The following is a 22,205-nucleotide window of genomic DNA, read 5'->3' as shown; positions in this document are numbered from 1 at the left end:
CTTCGCAGCTATCTAGGGCGCGAGAGACAAGCGATAATGGCATCACCTCGGATCAAGAGGGAAGTCTTCTCGTGTGACCATGCATCTGGTGACGGAAACTCCCCTTATCCTAGGTCTCGTACTCTGTGCTGACCGTATTCCGAACTGGCCTCGTTCTGGGCTTCCTTGGCAATAGATCTGGTTCTTCAGTCCACTGGCTTCATCTACCGAGGCGTAGATACTACAGATTCGGGTAAGAAAGACTCCTAGTTTCAACAAGCATGTCTTGATTTGCATGATCTCCTGAGATGGAGCTCACGGGGCTTTGTCCCCTATCAGAGCCGACAGTTGTTGCTTCCATTCCAGCAACGTCCTGTTAGCCGCTTCCAGTTGCCGCCTCGTATCCGCAACCTCGAGCTCTAGTTCCTTGTTTCTGGCCTCAAGTCTCTGCTTCTCATCGAAATCCGCGTGCCTGTCTGCGGCTTCACGACGGACTGTCTCCAATTCTGCCCTTAATTTCCTGATCACACCCCCTGCTGCAAGTGTCTCGTTCATGTGCATTTGCACCACCTGGTTGAGACGAGTGACGTCTCGCTCTAAATTTGTGACCTTCGATTGGAGAATTGTGCCGTTTTCAAGCTCCCGATACACCGTCCAGAGCGCTGAATCGACTTCTGTCGGTAATGTATTGAAGCGAGACTTTCTAGCCGAGGGTATCTTCGTCTCAGTTCTCGCTTCTGTCGTTTGTTGAGACGGGTTAAGAGTATCCCCCCTTGGGGGTGTCACCATCGGTGGCTCGATGTGCCAGCCCCGATCGACGCATATGAAACAATACCATACTGACTTGTTCTCTCGGACGATGGCAACACTATTTTGCTGACATTCCAGGTGAAATGACTTTCGACAAGTGTCACAGGGCTTTAAGTCTCCCGATGTGCCGCATTCTGAGCACAGTGATTCATGTGGACTCCCAGACGCTTGAAATAGGTCCCTTTAGTGGCTGAGCAGACCCGAGTGATATCTATTCAACACACCTCTCCAAGTCTTGTGTCGTGCGAGGATTTCCGATAGTGTCTCTTGACGAGTCAGAGACGTAGACGGCGATTGCGGTTGTTTCGGTGGGTGTAAGAATTCCGCCTGTCTTGGTTGTTGCGCTTTCGAAGTTGAAGTTTGGGCGTGTTGAGACGATGGTCGAAGCCGGCGGCGTTTTGGGGTTCTGTCGCTGCCGACGGGGTTCTCGTGCTCAATGGGTGTCTCCATATCAGCTTTTCAGACCAATGTCAAAGGGGAGGAGGTTTTCTGAGTTTTGAGACAAAATATGGGATTAACAGCGGCTAGCGAATGTCTACATTTATAAGCAGGAACGAGTCATTTCGTCTGGGTTCTGCAGGGTTGGCTTCAGAGTCCGCCGCCTGGCCAAAGTCTGTATTGGCATCCTTCACGGGCACAATCTCACTAAGTGTTTCCATGTCTGCCCAGCCGCGGGAAATACTGTTGCTTGGAGGTTGATGGAAAAGCTCATGAGACTTGGGCTGCTTCTGTATGCCGGCTTTCTGTTGATTTGTCCACCCAGAGGGGCTAACTAGCACACCAACACACCTACGCGCGATCTTGTCAACTGCGCCCTTGCCCGCTGCCCCTTGTTGGCCGCGCCCTTGTTTGCTATGTGCGCCCTTGCATAGAGTTTCTGCTGACAAATTTGTGGACATTGTCCAATGAATTGGCATAGATAAGGCGAAGTGCCGATTTGTCATGCTTTGACGGTCTCCCCTTTGTCTCTTTCATGCAGCATATTGGGATTCTTCCCGTTGTACATGAGCAACAGCAGATGTGTTGCTGTGAAGGCTGCCGCTCGCATGGTCAAGCGAGAGGGAACACTATTTCCTTACTTTCGGGTAGAGGGGATTATCAAGCCTGGAATTACCCCTTGGACAGGGAATTAGTCCTGGACAAGCTAGTATTAGATGGATTACGGCATTCCCAAGTGGAAGTAGAGGTCCTGTATGTCACAACCAAAAAGGTCCGCCAAAAGCCGATTTGGTGTTATTAACAGACTCTTACTTTATATCTATATCACCCATCCTCGTTTCATAGCAGAGCCTGGCACTCCATCTCCACCTCGGCTTCAAATGGGAGCGCAGAAACCTGGACACAAGTACGGACCTGTAGATGCTGATGTTAGTCCCAATTCTGTCCTGAATCGCGATATGACTTACCGGCTGGGGCTCCTCAAAAACCCCCAAATAAGCCTTGTTTAACTCTGCAAACTTGCCCATGTCTGTGATAAAGACGTTGACCTTGATGACTTTATCAAGACCGGATCCGGCCTCTTCAAGTACAGCCTTCAGGTTGTTCAAGATCTGCGTCTGAATGCGGGGGACAAGAGGAGTCAGATCACCCCTTTCATTTACTATACATTGATGGATGGCTGGTCACTCACGGTCTGGGCGGCGACTCCCTCCTGAAGCTTTCCGGTGGCCGGGTCAATGCCCACGTTGCCGGAGACATATACCATGTTGTTGGCCTTGATGGCTTGTGAGAAAGCAGGCAGAGGTGCTGGGGCCTTTGTCGTGAACACGACTGCATCGCGACGAAAGGTACCCTGTGAGCTCATGTTGACGGGAGGCTGACTGGATGTGTTGGCAAGTAGATGTGCAGAAAATAAAGTGATCAGTGTGCAGAATAGATACCTGTGAGAGGAAAGGGACATATATGTACCGGTCTGTTCTGTAGTTGCCCGGTCCGAAGCCGGAGTAGTCCGATGCAAGCGGTGACGCAGGCCTAATGATGGTGCCTCCACCCCCATGACAAATTGTCTTCCTGTTTCCGCTATGCGGCATTTCAAGGAAGGGCGTAGTGGTGCGAGTCAAGCCCATGCAGCAAGGGACATGATTACCAATTTGGTGACCTCGGCTTCATGATGGGCTCTGATCCTCCCCTTACCCGGTCACTACACACTGAGCCCTTAAGAGCACTAGACCGAATGAATGGCGATAAGAACCCAATCTCCCCATCTTGCAAGCGCTCTGTCGTCAATATTGGAGATTTCTTGATAGCCCTGTCCTCTTTTCTTCTACACGAGAGCTTTCTTTCGTTCTCGCCCACAGAGCGCACTTACACGCGAACAACTAGCCAATAGCCATGCCTACCTACGAGTTCCATTACATCCTCCCCCTCACTGGTGTCTAAAAGTCACGTCTGGCACACCTCATTACCGACTGGCACGCAACAACTTTCAAGGCCCCTCGCTTCATCGTGAACTGCCGCTTCGTCGATATCCGTGCCTCCAACCCCGAGGACTTTTGGGTTGGTGGCAGACAGCTCAAGACAAACAGGCTCCTGATCACGCTGCGCAGTGGAACAGGACGAACGGCCGAACAGTATGCTGGTATTACCACCAAGTTGGTCTCCTTCTGGAACGATTCCATCAAGGAGGTTCAGGCCGGTCCGAAGGAAAAGGAACTGAAGGATGTCTTCATCATGGGCTCATACGACTCGGCCTTTGAGAGAGGCTTCTTCTTGCCAATGGTAAGTTGTTTAAAAGTCTAGTTGAAGTCTAAAGCAGTTATATATGCTGATATGACCTTCCTTCAGCCCGGCAAGTTTGAGGAATGGGTCGCTGGTAACGAAGCTGAGTTTCGGGCGCTGGCATCTGAAGGAGACGAGATTTTCCAGGGCCTGGTGGAGGAACTCGAAACGCGCCCAGAATTCAAGGTCGTTAATAAGGCTTAATTGGTATATGAGAGATTCCACCAGTGAAGCTTTGTGGAGAAGGGGCTATTACGATTGCCGATGGTACAATGACGTCTCTAAGAGGAGCTAGAAGCTGTGATGATAATCCCCCAGTAGGGACGGCTATGCTAGGTGTAGCCGCTACCATATTGGGCAAATAAGCCAGATGAGCAAACTTGACCAAACTTGCCTTGACTGAATCACGTTGATGGCGACGGTGACACTCCGCCCAGTGCCCTCAGGCCAGTTGGCCATCAGTTAGGGTCCGTAGGTCCAGAGAGCGGCTAAGATCGGACTGTAAGGGTACGTAACCATGAGGGGAGTGTCAATTGACCCACATCTTGTTATCTACTCCTTACGGCCGGTTGCTCCGGTTCGTTGTTGCAGATGGTACAAGGGAGTTATTGACAAGACGGCATGCAGGGTGCCGAAGCCGGCTTCTATCTGTCAGAGAGTGGAATCTGGTGTCACTGCTTATATAAAGGAATTGGCCAAAACCTCATTGTTGGAGGATTTTCGGCTCAGGGCACCTAGAAACATCAACTACAAAGACCCTATAAATCAATCCCAACATGGCCGCCTCTGACGCAAGGGATGCTGGCTCTAGCCCTGCTACGTCAGCTCCCAAAGCCGGACTCGATGCCTCCAAACTGGTCTACAATCTCATTTCGCCCCAGGGCCCAACAGAAGTGCCCAATTCTGGCTGCACCGATCACATGCTCATCTGCAACTGGGATGAGGCCACGGGGTGGGAGAACCCTGTGATTCAGCCATTTGGACCTTTATCTCTCTTACCGAGCGCCAACGTTCTCCAGTACGCCACCGGGTGCTTCGAAGGCGTCAAAGCCTACCGCGGCTATGATGGCCAGCTGCGACTCTTCCGTCTCAAGCTCAACTGTGAACGGATGCTTAAGTCTTCACTTCGCGTGGGTCTCCCGCAATTTGACCCTGAGACCCTGGAAGAACTTGTCCACAGCTTTGTTGCCCTGGAAGCTGAGCGTTGGTTGCCCAAGGATCGGGTAGGGCAGACGCTATACCTGCGGCCAACTCACATCGGGACTACGCCTGGGCTTGGCCTTCAGAAGCCTCGTCAGTCCTCGCTCTATCTTATCGCCACGCTCGCTCCTGGCTTCTCCACCAATGGTGGCATGAATCTGGTTACATCTCCTACTAACACCATCCGAGCGTGGCCAGGAGGGTTCGGAAACGCAAAGTTGAGCGCCAACTATGGACCCACCTTGTCTGCCCATGCGGGCGCAATTGCTCAAGGGTTCGACCAGGTCCTGTGGCTATTCGGTGACGAGCAGTATGCCACAGAGGCTGGCGCGAGCAATTTCTTTGTCATTTGGAGAACAAGGCAAGGTGGCCTTGAGTTGGTAACAGCAGGCTTGGAGAGCAAGACTATCTTGGAAGGCATCACTCGGAGAAGTATTATTGAGCTGGTACATGCCCGACGAGATGAGCCTCAGAGCTGGTCAGTCGATGGTACGACTTTGGAGTCACTTACAGTAGTCGAGAGAGACTTTTCGATCAACGAGATCCGTGAGGCCGTTGCCGAAGGCCGGTTGGTAGAAGCCTTTGCTTCAGGCACCGCAGTGAGTAATTGTCTCTTCGTGGAAATCAAGGAAATTCTAACGTCGTGGTTAGTACTTTATCGCCCCAGTCAGACACATTCGCCATCGCGATGAGGATATTGTCATTCCTCGTGAGAAGGGTGACTCTGGGCATTACGCTGCACTTATTAAAGGTTGGCTTAGTGATATAGTCTATGGCCGCTATGCGTTCTCCGACTGGACCAAGGTTGTGAAGGAGACTCAGTAGCCGCAGTATATATAGCGCTATAGGTTAGCAAGAGAAAGTTGAAAGAGTTGCCTGTGAGAGCAGGGGTATTTTCTGACTTACGCGTTGGGCATCTCAACAGAGTTGTTGAGCTGCCAGGATAATCTCCTTTCCTAGACATATTGATTGATCAGTTCCAAAGCGGTGAATCTGTATGTCAAGATCACACATCTTCAAGTCCATGTGTTTTGTGTAGTCATGTCTCACATGTGGTCTGAGACACGTTGTCTTGGCTGAAGCAATTGAGTCAACATGCTTCAGGTTGCAACTGGAAGGCAACCCGAGCTTTGGCAGCATAACTTACTGAGACAACTAGACTTACCTACCCTCAACTCAGCAACTGCCTATCCCACTGTTGAACTCGTGACACTGCCCTCCCCTCGAGTTGGGGCACGATAGAGACGTCCGTCACCCATCCAATGGGGCGGTGGCGTAGTTGGGAGCGCGTCAGACTGAAGCTACAACTTCAATCATTAATATCTGAAGGTCACCGGTTCGATCCCGGTTCACCCCACAACTGTCCTAGGACGATTCCTTTTTGCCGAGGATGAGTCCTTTTTGTTCGCTTAACGATCTCCACCCCGTCCCCCTCAACTGAGACGGAATAGGAAGCCGTCGCCTCCATCAAATCCCTCGGGGCGGTGGCGTAGTTGGGAGCGCGTCAGACTGAAGTCAAAACTTCAATCACCCGTTAATCTGAAGGTCACCGGTTCGATCCCGGTCCACCCCAGCGTATTAGCTAGTTGACTCAGTCAACTTCCTCTTTTTGCTAGTTGTGACTCTTGTCTTCAGCTTCTGTATGGTTGCGCTGGAATATGAAGCGGATGGCTTCATGATTAAGTAATCAAGTCACAGGGGCGGTGGCGTAGTTGGGAGCGCGTCAGACTGAAGTTATAACTTCATTCTAGCAACTTGGTTGTGATCTGAAGGTCACCGGTTCGATCCCGGTTCACCCCATAGACTCTTCTTTTTGGCCATCCCCGGGTCTCTATTTATCTTTTTGGTTAAATCAAGTTGTCTTGAGTTGCGTAGAGTTGTGGTGAGTTGTCACCGCTGAGTGGGGTACCCAAGTGTAATAAAACTGTGGTTTTCTTTTAGCTCGCACAGATCACCCAGGACAACTCCGAATACCGGATTAAACGTTTAAGGTTATTTTGTTGTACTGAAGGACCTCTGGCTGATAGGTTCAGAAAGTTGGATGCCTCAAGGCTCACTCAAGCCTGGTGGGACTTGGGCCTCTGTTCAGGGGCTAGAGGGTAGGATAAAGCGTGTGATTAGGGAAGACGGATTGGATGCATAGAAAACAGAGAATAAAACAGTCAAGGGAGAAGGAAGGAGAAAAGTCAAGAGATAAAAGAATATCCCTAATAACTAAAACATAGCGTCTCCCTCAGAGCAAGCCAGTACTTTAGTGAGGGACGATAAGCCGGGTCGACAACACATGAGAAGACAACGCTGACCAGTACGAGGCAAACACAGAGGGAGGCAATGTACCCCCTGCGGAAAGCGAACGATCCTCCAAAAGCACCCCTCAAAAAAGAAATGAGCGCAGCCCATACCATGTCGCTACTCCCAGAGAGACTGTCGGCATAGACCCGTCTCGGTACGACTCGGCGTCGTACGATGCCCTCGACATCTTCGCCATCAATGAAAAGAGCTTGTCGTAGTCTGAAATGCCTCCTTGTACGGACTAGAATGTGTTGAAGGAGCTCCCAGGGCGGTCGAATTTCTCCTGCTGTTCCCTTCTTTTCCCACATATGATAACTCACGCAGCGAAAGACGGCCGTGAGATGGGCGATCCTGGATGAAAATCAAAGCCAGAAGAGAAATTCCTCTCGGCCAGCCAAGACTGCAACAAGCACTGCGTTAGGTGCTAGGCAAATGAGAATGGTCATCACATCGAGGAGTGTATGGGGTTGGATGGCATCGTAGACCCATCTCATCCAAAGTTTGTAGCCGACCCAGACAATGATTCTGGTGGAGCGAGCAAGGTTCAAAATCGAGTACCAGAATGTTTGCGTAGGCAGCCTGAGGGCCTGGCACTCCAGTTGTGCTGGACGCAGGCCCACTGGTGCCCTCATATGTAGCCATTCGACGGGTATGGTATTAACTAGCTGGACCTGAAGATCCCCGTGTGGTGAGGTTCTAAGTCCTAACTCGGTAGATGCTGGTACTCCCGCCTCAAGAAGCGAGCGAAAAATGGCCATGAGTTCTCTTCTCTCAGCATTGCGCGATTCGTGACTCCCTAGAAATAGAGTGGGATCCGAAACGGCCTTGGCGAATTCTGAACAAGCGGTCATGCCGAGATACCTTTGCATGGGAAAAGCCCCTCTAGCAAGCAGAAGGCTGACCATTGATGCTGAGAGAACCCTACCAGTCCGAGGTGATAACACTGGGCAGAGGGCATATCGAAGAAGAGGATACATCAATTCTCGGCCCCTGACCAGACTGGTGTCTCGATCCAACTGACGCCTGACAAAGTAATGGAGGCCGTATTGAACGGCACGAGGCCACTACCGAGCCACGTGTGTAACGACTTCGAAGGAGGCGATTACAAAACGAATACTCAAGGCAACATAGCCAGGAATGATAAGCTTCTAACGACTGGTCCAGGAAAATGTCATCCAAGAACTCCATCAAGTCCTCATCCGCATCTCCCAACTCAGTCTCAAGAAGACGCATGTGGTAGGCAAAGCTCTCGAGATATGAGAGAAAGATGTCGCGCAGAGTCTTTGTTCGTGGCCAGCGCTCCGAACTTGCGTCTTCTAGCCGAGGCAGCTGTTTCATACGCAGGAGGAAACTTGTACATAAGCATCTATGCACGCTGAAGTCCTCTCCTGCATTCTTTCGTAGAATATCCTGACCATTGAAACTGCAGAGAAAGCTCCTAACAGTGCTGTGGGAGAAAACTACGTGAAGACGCCCAGGTTGATGGGGATTGAGGGGGAGGACGTCTATCATGTCCACTGCGTAAGCCTGAAGTTGAGTTCAAAGAACCTCTTGTATCCTTAGTTGGGTCGAGTCTTTCGGAAAGACTGTTTGTACCACTAAGTTCTTAATCTGAATCTGATCTATCCCCTCTAAGATTTGAAGCTCGAGTAGTTCAAGGGGTCGCCGGGCGGCTAGCATCATGAGCAATATTCTTGCGCATTCTTGACAATAAGTGCGATCGAGCCGTTGAAGTGTTTCGAGGAAATACTTCTCCAAGGTCAAGGGGAGTGCTTCGAGCCTGCTTTGGAGCATGGAGGCCGAGTCCTGGTTTGCTGCCCCTCTGGCTAGTTGATCGCACACTAGACAGACCCAAAGGAACACTCCATTCGCCTTGGAGATGACTTGGTCGACGAGATGGGTGGTAAGGCTCTTAATGAGACAGCTGATACTTCCCTGTGTACTGTCAAGGTAGCCAGGGCGCTGGAGTCGTTGTTGAACATAACGTTTGATGTCCCCTTCGGTGTGGTGCTGAAGTTGGAGTCCTCGCCTCTCCCCTGGCTTCCATTTGAGGAAGAACTGCTTGAAGCTCAGCCATTCCCGGCTCGAGACGCGGATTTTTATTGTTGGAGACGCAACCAAGAGCTTCAACAGGCAAAGCATTTGGTCCAAATCTCCTTCAAACTCGTCCAGGGCATCGACAAAGAGGCAAATATTTGTCGGAACTGACGTCTGGCTTGCCAGTGCTCGAACACACTCAAGAAGTTCCGATCGAGACCATGGCCAACCCTGTAACGATGGCCTCTCCCAGCGGCGGGGGCAGATGATATGAGTTAGTCGAGGGACTTCGACGATGACTCTTTCCAGTAGTGACACCAAGAGCCCATCCAGGGACTGCTGAGTCTCACCACCAGTCGCACCAAAGAAGTGGTCGACCACAATGCAAGAATTTCCGCCTGCCCATTGTTGTAGAGCTTCCCTTGTCAAAGGATGACTGGAGAGAAATTTCATCAAGGTTGTTTTTCCAGATCCAGGCTTGCCGCCACCCAAAATAAGCCGTTCATGCTTGTCAACCACTGGTAAAAACCAGCTGTTTTGGGATCCAGCATCCATTGAAAGGTACCGGGGTAGGCCTCGAGCACATTCCTGTAGCGGATTTCTTTCGCCGATTGCCGCAGGCTGTCTAGTATTCTGAGCTGGGATTGTAGAGTGCTCATATTTTTGAGGACGAGATTTCCTAGGTTGATCCCATCTTGAATCTTGCGAGATTCGTGTGCTGCATCATCTTGTCTGGCTACAATCTCTCCGACGTAATTCTGTAGCGCTTTTAGTTGAATATCCACGTCTCCTAGGCTGGACAACGTTTTAGACTGCCGAGACCTACCAGCACTGTTAGCACTACTGCGCAGTCACACTAGAGTAATACTCCTACCCGACAATGAGAGAAATGCAGATTTTTAGCTCCTCTTGGAGGTTTTTGAACCGCATTTCGAGCTGCTTGATCTCTTTTTCCTTCCTTCGGCTCTTAAACGTCGCCATAAGGCTTTCAACGAGGTTGTGGTCTGAGCTGACTTGTTCAGCTCGACTTCAATTGTCGGCGTGTCATATATTTTCAACACCTCATGGGAGAAATATGAAGTACAAATATTTATTTTGGCTATGCTAAAATTCATTTTTTACTCGTTGGAAGGATATGTGACCTTCTCAAGCGGCACAAACTCCTCCTTGATGGTCCTCGCGCTAACAAAGCGCTGCAAGTGAGCCATCGTACCAGTCTTGTCGTTGGTACCCGAGTCACGAGAACCACCGAAGGGCTGTTGCGCCACCACGGCGCCAGTGCACTTGGTGTTGAGGTAGAGCATGCCAGCGGCGTGCTTCAGGGTGTCCTGGGCCTTGCGAAGGACATAGGGGTCTAGGGCGAAGATGCTGCCAGTGAGGGCATATCGGGATGTGGTGTCAACAGTCTTGAGGGTCTCCTCCCAGGCGTTGTCAGGGAAGACGTAAACTCCAAGGATGGGGCCGAAGAGCTCCTGGCTCATGATGTTGTGGCGAGGGTTGGTAGTTTGGTAAATGGTTGGGTGGACGTAGTAGCCCTTTTCCTTGGAGGCCTTGCCACCAACGATGAGCTCGAGCTCAGGGTCGTCCTTAGCGTCCTCGATAACCTTGCTCAGCTTGTCAAAAGAAGCCTCGTGGATGACAGGGTTAATGAAGTTTTCGAATTGCTCGACGTCCCCAATCTTCAGGGCGGAGACTTGCTCCTGGAGGTGCTTCTTGAATTCGGGCCAGACTGACTCAGCAACGTAAACTCGCGAGTTGGCCGAGCACTTCTGGCCTTGGTATTCAAAGGCCGCGCGAACAGTGTTGAGAGCAGCGCTCTTGATATCAGCAGATGGGTGAACAATTCCCCAGTTCTTTCCACCCGTCTCTCCGACAACGCGAGGATATGAGTTGTAGATCTCATCGCCAATTCCGTTGCCAATCTTCTTCTGTAGACCCTTGAAAACCTTTGTCGAACCAATGAAGGTAAGAGCACCAAACTCAGGTCGTTTCAATACGGCGTCGGTAACTTCCTCAGGGTTACCAGGAAGGAACTGGATAACGTCCTTAGGAAGACCAGCTTCCAGAAGGATCTGATGCAGAAGCCAACTAGCGTGGAGAGCAGAATCAGAGGGCTTCCACACAACCACGTTGCCCAGAAGAGCTGCTGGTCCGACAAGAGTAGCACCAAGAGCTGTAAAGTTGAAAGGAGAAATGGCGTAAACGAAGCCCTCCAGGGGTCGGTACTCCATCTTGTTCCACACACCGGGAGTTTGAACCGTGGGCTGCTGAGCATACAACTTCCACGCCTCGCTGATGTAATGACGGAAAAAGTCTGCTGTCTCAGCTGGGGCATCGATCTCAGCCTGCCAGATGTTCTTGCCCATGCCGAGCATAGTAGCGGCAACGATGTCAGAGCGATACTTGCCAGTCACCAGCTCAGAAGCACGGAGGAAAATAGCAGCTCGATCCTCAAAGGGAAGAGCCTCCCAGGCGGGCTTCGCCTTCAGCGCGGCATCGATAGCGGCGTTGACCTGGTCAGGGGTGGCGGCTCCATACTCTGCAACAACCTCCTGGTGGTTGCAGGGGTTCTTTTGCTTGAGAGTCTTGTTGCTTGCAACCTGAAATCGTTTAGAAATTTGATCATAGGACAGTTGTAATTGAAACTTACTGTTGCACCGCTGATCTGAATGGGAATATTGACGGGGAACTTGCTCTTGAGCTTCTTGATGCTCTCGGTGAGTTCCGCTCTCTCAGGGGAGCCCTTAGCATAGTTGAACTGAGATTGATATTAGCTGAGAGGCCAATGAAACCACACAAGAGAAGTTCATACCATCTTCTCATTCTCAAACTTGGGAGGGCTCCAAAGACTCAGAGATCTCTTGATCGAGAGTGTGGTAGCAGTGCATCGACGAGCAGCACGCAGGCCAGCCAGGGGCTGTCGTTGAGCCAACAAAGATCTCTGCATATTGGATGATTTCTCAAGAGTCCAAACAAAGATAGAAAAAGTGCTGGTATTGAGATCTATGGTTCGTTTTCCAACAGATCTGGCAAGATTACTCGTCACTTCTTATCATTGAGTTTAGCAAGAGTGTCGGAAGGCCATCCCGACGATATACACCAACCCGGCGGTCATCGCCGACAACTCAACAGACCAAAGTAATGACACCGACGCTAGCCTATTAGATGAAGAAGTCTACTCGTTTCTTTTTCTTGGACCGATTGGCCTGCAGAGGTTTCGTCGCTTATCTCCTTTGATAGATCACCGTGGATGCATGATCACGTAGACCCCGTGACCACCCTCCTGTTGTTGCCCACCCCCGCATCCAGCCACACTGGGGGACTAAGGTGGTTCTAGGCCAGGTTCGCTCCGAGATAGGAACGTCGGGAAATCATCCCGGCTTCGTCTATTCGCGGGATGTTTGATGGAGGGAGGAGAGTTTCGTGAGGAGGTTGGACGGAGAGGGCCGCATTGGTGCGGGTGGAATGGCAATAGTGTCATGGATATATTGGTGCGAATGAAGTCTTAAAGCAGGAAGTGTGTCACTCGACTCAAGGTCATTGAATCTATCTCGATAAGTCGATCATGTTTTCTAGAAGTGCCGTGTACAGCCGCAGGCAATTGCTGCCACTATCATCTCGCTTCCTTTATCGGCCCAGACGCCCCCTCACTGATGCGGCGATCAAGCCATCCATCAAGTCAGCTCCGGCTTCCGCAGAGGAGCCTTCAGCTCTCTCCAAGCTCCCTACAGGAGTACTACTTCGCTCTGTTGCCTTGACTACTGTTATGGCGACAAGTTGGCTACTCAAACCCTCCCTCGCCTTTCTCGCCTTGATCACACAGACGAACTCCGCCATTCTGAACCCTGATAAGAACCCCCTCCTCAACAGGGTACTCCAATGGACCATTTACGATCACTTTTGTGCTGGCAACAGCATTCCTGAAGTTTCCAATACCGTCAAATACATCAAGAACCTGGGCTATCATGGCATCATTCTCGGATACTCCAAGGAAATCGTCTTGGATACCAACGCCGAGGCTTCCCAGACTGGGGTGAACGAGTACCCCGCTGAGTATTACAGGGTGATTGATGAGTGGAAGAAGGGAAACATTGAAACGCTTAACATGATTGAAGCTGGCGACCTTCTCGCCATCAAGTAAGTACACCCATATCTACAACACGAATCTGAGCTGACTTTTTCAAGGGTCACTGGCGCTGGTCCCATCGCTGTAGATGCCATGCAGGCTGGCAAGCCCATGCCCAAGTACCTGCACGATGCACTCAACGAGATTTGCAACGAGACGAGGAAGAGGGGATGCCAGCTCTGGATCGACGCGGAACAGCAAGTTCTGCAGAACACACTAGACGACTGGACCATTGTCTTGATGCGGGAGCACAACCGAGACGGCAACGCATTGGTCTACAACACAATCCAAGCATATCTCAAGGGCGCCAGGGCAAACGCCGAGAAGCACATCACCCTGGCTGCTCAAGAAGGCTGGACAGTTGGCATCAAGTTGGTCCGCGGTGCTTACATCGAGAACGAGGTCCGATCCTTGATCCACGACACAAAAGAGGACACGGATCGCTCATACGATGACATTGCTGATATGTTCATCTCCCGAAGAGTTCCTAAAAACGCCGCCAACCTCAAATTTCCCGACGCCGCTTTGGTGCTAGCAACCCACAACGCCGAAAGCGCCCAAAAGGCCCTCCAAACACACCGTCAACGCGTCGCATCCGGCCAACCCACCGTGCCAATGAAGTGCGCCCAGATCATGGGCATGGCAGACGAGCTCAGCTGCAAACTTCTCCAAGACTACGAGCAGGCGGCGAGCCAGGGCAAGGTGACGGCGGAGACGCCGCGGATCTTCAAGTGCCTACCCTGGGGGTCGGTGCAGGAATGCATCGGATACCTGTACCGACGGGCGGTTGAGAATCGGGGTGCTGTGGAGAGGACGCAGCATATGGCTGAGGCGATGAGAAAGGAGCTCCGCCGTAGGGTATTCGGTTAAGATATGGTAGAATAAAGAATAAATTTACTGGTAAAATTTTGAATCTTGGGCTTTGATAATTTGGTGACAGCTGTCTGCTCATTTCAGGGGCGTTCTTGGTACAGAACGTCCATTTGTAAGTCACCAAGAGGGATGATCTCTTGAGAGATCGGCTTCCACTTTCATGAAAACATACTGTCTGGTACAAAAGAAATCTACTCCTCAGCGTCATTGTGTAACAAACCTGACCTTACAATTTGACGATGAGATGACCGTCGTGCAGGTTCACCAGCTTTGAGAAATGAATAGCATCTTGGAAAGCGCTTTAAGAGGAGATTTGCGGACTCTGACAGTTTATTATACTAGTATCTTACATTTCATCCTTCTTCTCATCTTGACTCCTTTTTTGAGTCTCTTCTAGAGTGGTTAGGAGCTCACTCCTCGGCTGCTCGTCTGTCCACCTTGATCGGGGCAGCTCAAATGTCGATGAGATTCGTCCATAAGACATGCCACCGAGCTGCGCAATGGGGCGTAGCTTGTCCAGCTCGATATGGCTAAAGTCTTCGTTGGCTGCGTCTTCCTGTACCCAGAAGCGGGTGGCCTTGATAAGACAGATGGCGGCACTGCTCATGCCCGGCTTGTGGCCGTCAAACTCCTTAATGTCAACAAGCTTGCCCTCAATAGACAGCACGGACTCCTTGACACGTGATGGCTTGACTGTGGTTGTTTGGGCCTCTGTCAAGCCAGTGACATCCCATTCCGAAAGGCCATAGGGAGCATCAATGGACGAAGCACTGACAGCCTCAATCATGTTCTCGGAGACAGTGTTTATGACACACTCTCCGGTCTCTTTCAGGTTCCGGTAAGTGTCCTTGACGGGACCAAAGCGAGAGGAGAAGCTAACGATGAACATGGGGGGATCATGATCGACTAGCTGAAAGTAGCTGAACGGGGCGAGGTTCTTAGTCTTGCCATCTGCCGAAAGGGTACTGATGAAACCAATGGGGCGAGGGGCAATGCCGGAAATTAGGAGACGGTAATTTTGTGAGACAGATCGATCCGGGGAGTAGGGGTCGATCTCTTGGTGGATCTTCTCCTGAGGAGAAGGGGGAGGGCCGGTGCGGACACCCTCCCCAAATGTCCAGGATGGATCGGGAGACTTTGTGATCTCGATGGGCTCGCCCGAATGGTCAAAGTCGGGACGATTGGCTATCATCTCTTCAAAGTTGGTGACCTGCTGCACGGCCGAGAAGGCAGGCTTGGCTGCAGCGGCAGCGGCAGAAGAGTTCATCCTGACTGCCGGAGGTGACAGCCTGAACGGCCGCACGTGCAGTGAACTGGATGGGAGTCAACACTGCTGCAAACCACATGATCAAATTTGGAAGGGTATGTCTTACCGTGCAAGGATGAAGCGGGATGTGCAGGCCCGGGACAGCATGGTAGGTGTGGTCAGATGATTGACTGAATCGGGACTGTCGATGGCAACTTGTGCAGATTCTACTGCAAGCCCCCAAAACAAGTTCGATATGTGAGACCAGAATTCAGCCAATAATTGGACGACCCCTGAACTGGTAACTCTTCGCGGGCTGGTGATAGCTTTTGTGAGCGAGACGAAGATTGTGGGCGAGATCGGCACTGATATACCGACATGACTCAAAACGGCTATATGGCGGGTACTAAAACCCCAATGAAGGCTATCAGCGGCGTTAAATGTCGGAACGACGCGCCGACGTTGACAAATCTGGTTCCGATAACGCGCCCTGCCAAGACCGTTGATAAGCCTGGCCTAACCTTGCCAGATAAGGAAAGTCGGGGTCGAGGCAGGTGCGAAGGACATAAGTCGGAAGCCTCCCCCGACTTTCCCATCCAGAGTCCACACCAAGCCCCGTCGAATCATCACGCCCCCGTTCGTTTCGTTGCAATGCCGAATAATCCTCAGCATCAGTTCAGAATAGTGAAGAAGTGTCCGAAAGCGTATGTTGTTTCCTTCCTTCTCCACATGACGTTTTCCGCTTCCAACCGAGCTGACAAACTCACCCGCTCTCAAGATGCAAGCGATGTCGCTCCATGAAGGTCAAGTGCTCCGGCGCTCAACCTTGCGCAAGGTGTGGCCGCAAGAACGAAACATGCATATACGAAGCCGAAGAGAAGAAGGTTTCGGTTCCTGAGAGGTGAGTTGCTTACATGACGCGTGACTGCCTGGCCTTGTTGTCTCATTCCACCGCAGTTATCTCCGTGCCTTGGAGAGCCGCCAAGAGGCACTCCCGACCCCCGGCTCCCTCCGTGACAACGCCGGTCACTTCCGGCCCCGCCCTAGACACTCATCCGTCTCCGATTATGGGTCCTTGACTGTGGTTCCACCAGACGGGTCCGTCGTGTCCGGTCAGGTGGAACCGGAGGAGGGTCTCACTCTTGGGACTCCTGAAGCCGAACATGATGAAGACGACCAAGAGCCGGGCTCTCTATCGGGTAATGAGGTGCTCGAGCCAGCTTTCCGGCAGAACCCTCTCGTCGATAATGACTATGTGTTTGGACGAGCACTTGGACGATACTGTAATGCCGATCCCCTCTCCTCCAAGTGGGCTGTACACTGACGATACATCCCAGGGTACATGGGCCCGGCATCATCCTGGGCGTTTTGTAGACGAGTCTTGGCCCTTCTTGGCAAAAATCTTCCAGAAGCCAACAATGAGTCTTTTCCTTGGCATCTTGACGGAGTGGCATTCCGTCTACAGTGGAAGCCTCTGATGCCTGATGAGCCGCCAGACGTGTCCAACCTTCCCCCTTCTGATTATGCCCTCTTTCTCATACAAACAGCAAGGTTCTACCTAGGTCCATTTGCGTGTCTCATCGATGAGACCGAATTTATCCGTCACATCAGGGAGCTCTACGAGGATGCCTCAGCCAAAGCGTCATCATGTAAGCTGTGGTATGCTCAGTACTTGCTGATGCTGGCATTTGGAAAAGCCTTCCTGAGTGGGAGGAGCCCCGACGGAAGCCCACCTGGATACCAATATGCCGCCAGAGCCATGCAATTGATGCCTGAGCTGGCGGGTATTGCTCTGGATCCAGTGCTGTCCGCCCAGGCGCTTACCCTGGCGGCTATCTACTTTCAATCCATTGATATGAGGGTAGCTGCCTTTCAGCATGTACGGACACTCTTCTTTGGGGTCTTGGGGATTACTACTAACAAACTCTTAGATAGGACATGCCCTCCGCATCTGCGTGCTATCTGGCTTCCACAGGCATATGCCGGAAGAGGCTGTTGGCGCTCAACACTCCAAGCGCTGCCACAAGATCTTTTGGGTCGTCTACATGCTAGACCAGGAGTTTGCTGCCCTCATCGGCGCGACGAGCTCCATTCGTGACGAGGATATTACCAACAAGCTACCGTCCCAGGCGGACAACTCCTTGAACGCGCTTAGTCTTACGCTTCACGTTCAATTAGCCCGTTTAATAGCGAGAATCCTCGGAAGTATGTCTCCGCGTCTAATTTTTCGTTCTAGATACTGACTTGTTCAAGCGGTTTATGGCGTTGGCAAAGATTATGATGGGACTCTTATCAGCGATACGCAGTCCATCCTGAGAAACCTGGCCGAGCTGAATCGAGACTTGAACGCCATTATTAATAACCATTTCCGGGATTCTATCAGTAAAGCTTCCAGAACGGCGACAAGACTTCTTTTGCAATATCACCACGTGAGCCACCCGGATGCTGCTTTGCAGACCCATTACTGACCTATCGTCTAGTGTGTGGTACTTACAACCCGACCGCAGATAATGTGCGCGTTACACATGCACATGGAGCAGTCGAAGACGCAAGTTACTCGGGAATTGACCCTGTCTCGTCCCGTCTCGTCATTAATACAATCCTGCGTCGACTCTGCCATAGCTATCCTAAAGACACTCCGTGCCCTGGCCGATGAGGACCTAATTGGTGAGATTTCCAGACATTATCCAATTACCCCTTCTAACATGATATCTCAGAGGCATTCTTGCCTTTCCAAATCGAATACGCCTCGTCCTCCGCCTTCCTTCTCCATCTCATCCCTATTATATGCCCATCACTCCTCCCAGACTATTCATGGCGGGATGACGTTCGATATGTTCTTGACACTTTAATTGCCAAAGGAAGCCTGGCTGCACCTCTCAGGAAGGTTGAGTTGGAACAACTAGAGCAGAAACTGTCTGCTCTAACGCCACCGAGCGACGTCGCTAGTCCTCCGCCTCCTGCCGAGGTGCACGAACCCCAACTAGAACACGGTGGTCCTGAACATGTTCAGCCGCACGCCCCTGACGAAATGGGATGGGATCTTTTTGCTGCTAATGCCATGGCTGGTTTGACTCCTGGGGAGTTGCTGGATCTAGCGGAGCAACTGGATGTGGATAGTTTTCTTTACCAGCCCGAGTTGTAGCACATCTTTGGCAAAAGTTTATCCACAAGGATTTAACTGAAAGTCTAGAGCCTGAGTCGAGAGAATAAAGCTCTGCTGTTAGCGGCTAGCATGTACAGGTTTCCTTGCGCGAGATAAGATACCGAGAATATGACCAGATCAATTCATCTCATTCTTCCGTGTCTTGTGTGACTATCTTCTCTATGATTGCGAGAAGAGAGGTAGAATCTTGGTAAATAAAAAACAGCAATAATCCCAAACTATCATTGTTAATGGGCATCCTTGATTCCTAGTGCCACGATTCATTCATCCGTCTAGTTTACCCGGGCCACAATCTCCAATTCAATCAACATCCAAGTGAGAGGACCCTGTTTCGGCATACCACTGAACTGCTACTCATGACCAGTCCAGTCTAGTAGTCTCCTTCGAGCGTGTCCCCCCACGTCATGCGAATATTGTACCGGAGCATGTCGGTCAGTTCACCCCGGCCAACCCTGCAGGGACTGACACGTACAAGCCGATGCTCGTCTCTGTCAAGAGTGGTCAGGATGGAGCGCATCATATCGACATGCAGAGCGGCCAGGGGCTTGGTGTTCATGTCTTTAATCGGGTACATGCCGAAGCTGCGGGGCGAAACGATCCGGAGCTGCTGGCTTCGCAGCTTCTTTTGCACTCCGTTGAGAAGGCCGTACGGATGCTCTGGGGTTACGATGCCGTGGATTCTGCCCGAAGGATCGTAACGGTACTCCATGTAGTGGATCATATCGGTGAGTTCGTCCACAAGGGTGCTGTCGTCTAGTGCCGCATCGATAATTCCCAGGAGGTACTTGACACTCTCCAGCTTGAACATTCCACTGTTCATCATGTTGGCGAGATCAACGGCCTCTCTGTATGCCGCCTTGAGGGACTTCATTGTACTCAAAGTATCCACGGCGTCTTGGGCAATTGCTCTGTAGCGGCGTGAAAGGGCATGTCCCTTGGCCTGGATCCCGGCCACCTTCTGAGCCAGGGTGCTGAGCGTCTCGACGCGTGTCTTGTGGCCGTCTAGTTTGGTCTCGGCCTTGTTTACTCGCGTCCTACTCTTCTCGAGGTTCGCTTCGGCTTGTTTGAGGCTTCTTCCACGGGCTTGCAGGGCAATCTGGAGCTTCTGTTCGAAATCCCAGGCAGTTGGGAAAGTTGCTGTCCACTTTGATGCGAAGCGTCAGCAGGGGAGCGACCGGAGCTATGGAAGTGACCTACCTCGTGGACCTCAAAGCACTTGCGCTTCACCTCCATGTTGTCTCTGCTAGTCTCGTCTACGGCATTCTTGGCGACTTCCATCTCTTCGTGATACCGCTGAAGAGATGTCGTCTCGGATGCGACGTCACTCTGGACTGTGCGAAGACTCAGATGTAGCTCTGCTTCGACGAGTTTCGCTTCCTTTGACCACTTTCTTAAGTCGTCTCCATGGGAGAGTAACTGAGGGGCGGAATGAGCGTCAGCTGGCTGATAACACCATGCCAACAAGAATGATCAAGAAGTCTTGGCTATTGAGCCTCTCTCACTTACCGAGTCTCGATGCTCTCGGGCACAGCTGCAGCAAGCCTCACCGCAGGAATACACGTTGAACCAGGCTGACTTCATGTCTTCAAGGACTGAGTCGGTCATTGGCGAAGGTTGAGAGCTGCCCAAATGTTGAATGAGGGCCTTCAAGGTCGACATGGCACGCCCAGTGGCGCGAGCAAGGTTTCTTTGAGCTAGAAACTGATCGTTCAGGTTGCTGGATGAACAAGTATCGGAGTCCTCTCTGATGGAGGTGAGTCGGGACTCAAGGTCCCAAACTCTTTTGTGGTAGTCCTTGCCCATGTCGAACTTCTTCTGTGGAGGTTGAAGGAAGAGAGAGTCGGAAGATGCAAGAGCTGAATGATCACCCCAATGTGCTCATCCAACCGTTTAAATATTCTCCATTAACCCTTTGAGTCGTCGCCCCCCTTGTCATCGCCCCCTTGTCATCGCTGTCAGCTCCCGTGTCATACATCTTAGGCTTCCATCACACTATATCATTTCGTCATCTTGTCGGTTGACTCTTCTTTGAGAAGGAATAGGGCTTTATGGTAGGCGCTTAGTTATGTCTTTGATTAAACGGAAGCCGACCTTTCAGAGAGTCGGTAAGATATGCTTTGTTTACCCGTGTCACGGCCAAACATTATTGCCAGCAAGACGCTCGGTTTCATAGATTACACAGATGGGCCGCGATGAAACAGATCTTCCTATGATAATTAAGTAAGCGAGCATCTAGTTGTTCGAAATCTCGTAGACTCCCTTATTCTGGCATTCTGGGGTTTTTAACACCTTATGACCTCGGCACCCTGCAGGCTCGTCTTTATTGCCAACCCAGCTATGGCACATACTGCATTGTAACTCGCTCTATGACAAAGAAAAAAGATGCTCCAGAATAATAATGGTACAACGCTATCTCATGGAAATGACATCGCCAGTTCGCCGCCTAATGCTTTCTTTAACCAGCCTACAGCATCAACATGAACAAAGCAAATGCACCACCAGCAGCCAACGCGCTAGCCCTAGACAAAGATGCAGCGTTTACACCCACCTCCGGGCCCAGAGTCTGAGTGCTGTTGATCTTGATGCAGGTCAGACGTGAGACAGTCTCGTTCACGATGCTGTCCTTGCCCTGGCCCTTGACAAACAGAGTCAGCAGCGGGGTGATCCTATTCAGCTCAGGATAGGCAGTTGAGGCGTTGAGACCTCCCTATTGGAACAAAGAGTCAGTTGGTTTCTTGGTGCATTCCAGGGGAGAAGTATCGCGACTTGCCTCGAATTCAACGAACTCGGTGAACATTTCTGCCAGATTGGCCGACTTGGGCAGGATTGGCCAACAGTCGCTTGTCGAATTGCGAGAGCCCCCGATGTTTTCAAGCTTAGAGAGATCCTTAGCAGAGATTCGACCAATACTCTTGCCGCCTCCAGTGAGGTTGTCGCACGCATCAATGTCGTTCTTTAAGAGGTCCTCTTGGAGGGCCTTGCAAAGATCCCTCGACTTGCCTTCGGCAACCTTGGATGCACGATCCTGGATGGCATCGACACACCTCTGACCCATGACTTCGGCGCAAGCATGTGAGCCAAATTCGTCAAATGTGTCTTGGGGAGGGTCATGAAAGATGACGGCACAGCCGTGCACCTCATCTAGTGACACGTCCTCCGGTGTGCCGAGATAGTAGACTGAGGTGAAATCGTCGGCACCATGGCCAGAAATGTTGACACCCTTGACGATAGAGAAGTAGTCCAGAGACTCTGAGATATCAGGGATACGGGTCAAGCCGATGTTCTCAAATGTTATGTTGGTGACGGTACAGTGAGGGTCAAAGTTGTCCATAGGACATGAGACCGCCTCGCAGCCGACGATAGTCTGATCCAGGTCTTGGGCATTTCCCATCAAGACCAAAGATGAAAGGATGATAAAATGTGTAAAATGCAGCATAGTGAAAGAGTTGAACACCAAGCTGAAAGGGAATGCAAATGTTCAAAGGAATCTTACAAACTACCTTGACAAACCATATGCTGGAGAAGGGAACAGGGTATTTAACGACAAGAGCTGGAACCTGGAAACAGGCCATCCTGAGTATGAGGCCACCAGTGCACCCAAAGAGGGCGGCAAAATTATGACGCATATTATGGGTGTCGAGTGTCTGAGCGCGCCTCAGAGTTTCAAGTAGTCAAATTGAGGCTCAGACGGCCTTGATCTTCTATAACGGGAAGTGTAGGACGACCTGGCTTTGAAGACCCTGCTGTAGATTAATGAT

At 51.2% G+C, this 22,205-nt stretch overlaps 9 protein-coding genes across 9 annotated transcripts; 4 read left to right on the top strand and 5 right to left on the bottom strand.

Moving 5' to 3' along the window:
* Positions 1-2,067: 2,067 nt before the first annotated feature.
* On the bottom strand, positions 2,068-2,593 carry NCS57_00175100 (uncharacterized protein; the record flags this gene model as incomplete). Its single annotated transcript, XM_053051805.1, has 3 exons — positions 2,068-2,142; positions 2,196-2,345; positions 2,420-2,593. 3 exons carry the CDS (start codon positions 2,591-2,593, stop codon positions 2,068-2,070), a joined length of 399 nt encoding a protein of 132 aa, XP_052920320.1.
* Positions 2,594-3,120: 527 nt separating this feature from the next.
* On the top strand, positions 3,121-3,711 carry NCS57_00175000 (Tautomerase-3 domain-containing protein; the record flags this gene model as incomplete). The annotated part of the gene is made up of 3 exons (XM_053051804.1): positions 3,121-3,162; positions 3,220-3,507; positions 3,574-3,711. The coding sequence occupies 3 exons, from the start codon at positions 3,121-3,123 to the stop codon at positions 3,709-3,711; spliced, it is 468 nt and encodes a 155-aa protein (XP_052920319.1).
* Positions 3,712-4,283: 572 nt separating this feature from the next.
* NCS57_00174900 (Branched-chain-amino-acid aminotransferase) lies at positions 4,284-5,532 on the top strand (the record flags this gene model as incomplete). Its single annotated transcript, XM_053051803.1, has 2 exons — positions 4,284-5,306; positions 5,359-5,532. The coding sequence occupies 2 exons, from the start codon at positions 4,284-4,286 to the stop codon at positions 5,530-5,532; spliced, it is 1,197 nt and encodes a 398-aa protein (XP_052920318.1).
* A 4,622-nt stretch (positions 5,533-10,154) lies between these two features.
* On the bottom strand, positions 10,155-11,983 carry NCS57_00174800 (Multifunctional fusion protein; the record flags this gene model as incomplete). Its single annotated transcript, XM_053051802.1, has 3 exons — positions 10,155-11,636; positions 11,687-11,794; positions 11,849-11,983. The coding sequence occupies 3 exons, from the start codon at positions 11,981-11,983 to the stop codon at positions 10,155-10,157; spliced, it is 1,725 nt and encodes a 574-aa protein (XP_052920317.1).
* Positions 11,984-12,601: 618 nt separating this feature from the next.
* NCS57_00174700 (Proline dehydrogenase) lies at positions 12,602-14,032 on the top strand (the record flags this gene model as incomplete). The annotated part of the gene is made up of 2 exons (XM_053051801.1): positions 12,602-13,173; positions 13,222-14,032. 2 exons carry the CDS (start codon positions 12,602-12,604, stop codon positions 14,030-14,032), a joined length of 1,383 nt encoding a protein of 460 aa, XP_052920316.1.
* A 349-nt stretch (positions 14,033-14,381) lies between these two features.
* NCS57_00174600 (Flavin-Reduct domain-containing protein) lies at positions 14,382-15,302 on the bottom strand (the record flags this gene model as incomplete). The annotated part of the gene is made up of 1 exon (XM_053051800.1): positions 14,382-15,302. One exon carries the CDS (start codon positions 15,300-15,302, stop codon positions 14,382-14,384), a length of 921 nt encoding a protein of 306 aa, XP_052920315.1.
* Positions 15,303-15,902: 600 nt separating this feature from the next.
* Positions 15,903-18,426, top strand: NCS57_00174500 (Zn(2)-C6 fungal-type domain-containing protein; the record flags this gene model as incomplete). The annotated part of the gene is made up of 8 exons (XM_053051799.1): positions 15,903-15,985; positions 16,060-16,182; positions 16,239-16,564; positions 16,619-17,160; positions 17,213-17,486; positions 17,535-17,710; positions 17,762-17,948; positions 17,999-18,426. Exons 1-8 carry the CDS (start codon positions 15,933-15,935, stop codon positions 18,424-18,426), a joined length of 2,109 nt encoding a protein of 702 aa, XP_052920314.1. The 5' UTR covers positions 15,903-15,932.
* Positions 18,427-18,817: 391 nt separating this feature from the next.
* NCS57_00174400 (uncharacterized protein) lies at positions 18,818-20,250 on the bottom strand (the record flags this gene model as incomplete). The annotated part of the gene is made up of 3 exons (XM_053051798.1): positions 18,818-19,591; positions 19,645-19,863; positions 19,954-20,250. 3 exons carry the CDS (start codon positions 20,248-20,250, stop codon positions 18,818-18,820), a joined length of 1,290 nt encoding a protein of 429 aa, XP_052920313.1.
* Positions 20,251-20,911: 661 nt separating this feature from the next.
* Positions 20,912-21,883, bottom strand: NCS57_00174300 (uncharacterized protein; the record flags this gene model as incomplete). The annotated part of the gene is made up of 2 exons (XM_053051797.1): positions 20,912-21,154; positions 21,230-21,883. The coding sequence occupies 2 exons, from the start codon at positions 21,881-21,883 to the stop codon at positions 20,912-20,914; spliced, it is 897 nt and encodes a 298-aa protein (XP_052920312.1).
* Between the last annotated feature and the right edge of the window lie 322 nt (positions 21,884-22,205).

The sequence above is a fragment of the Fusarium keratoplasticum genome, chromosome 1 (genome assembly GCF_025433545.1).
Source record: "Fusarium keratoplasticum isolate Fu6.1 chromosome 1, whole genome shotgun sequence".
Classification (NCBI taxonomy): Eukaryota; Fungi; Ascomycota; class Sordariomycetes; order Hypocreales; family Nectriaceae; genus Fusarium; species Fusarium keratoplasticum.
This window is presented reverse-complemented; position numbering and strand designations above follow the sequence as displayed.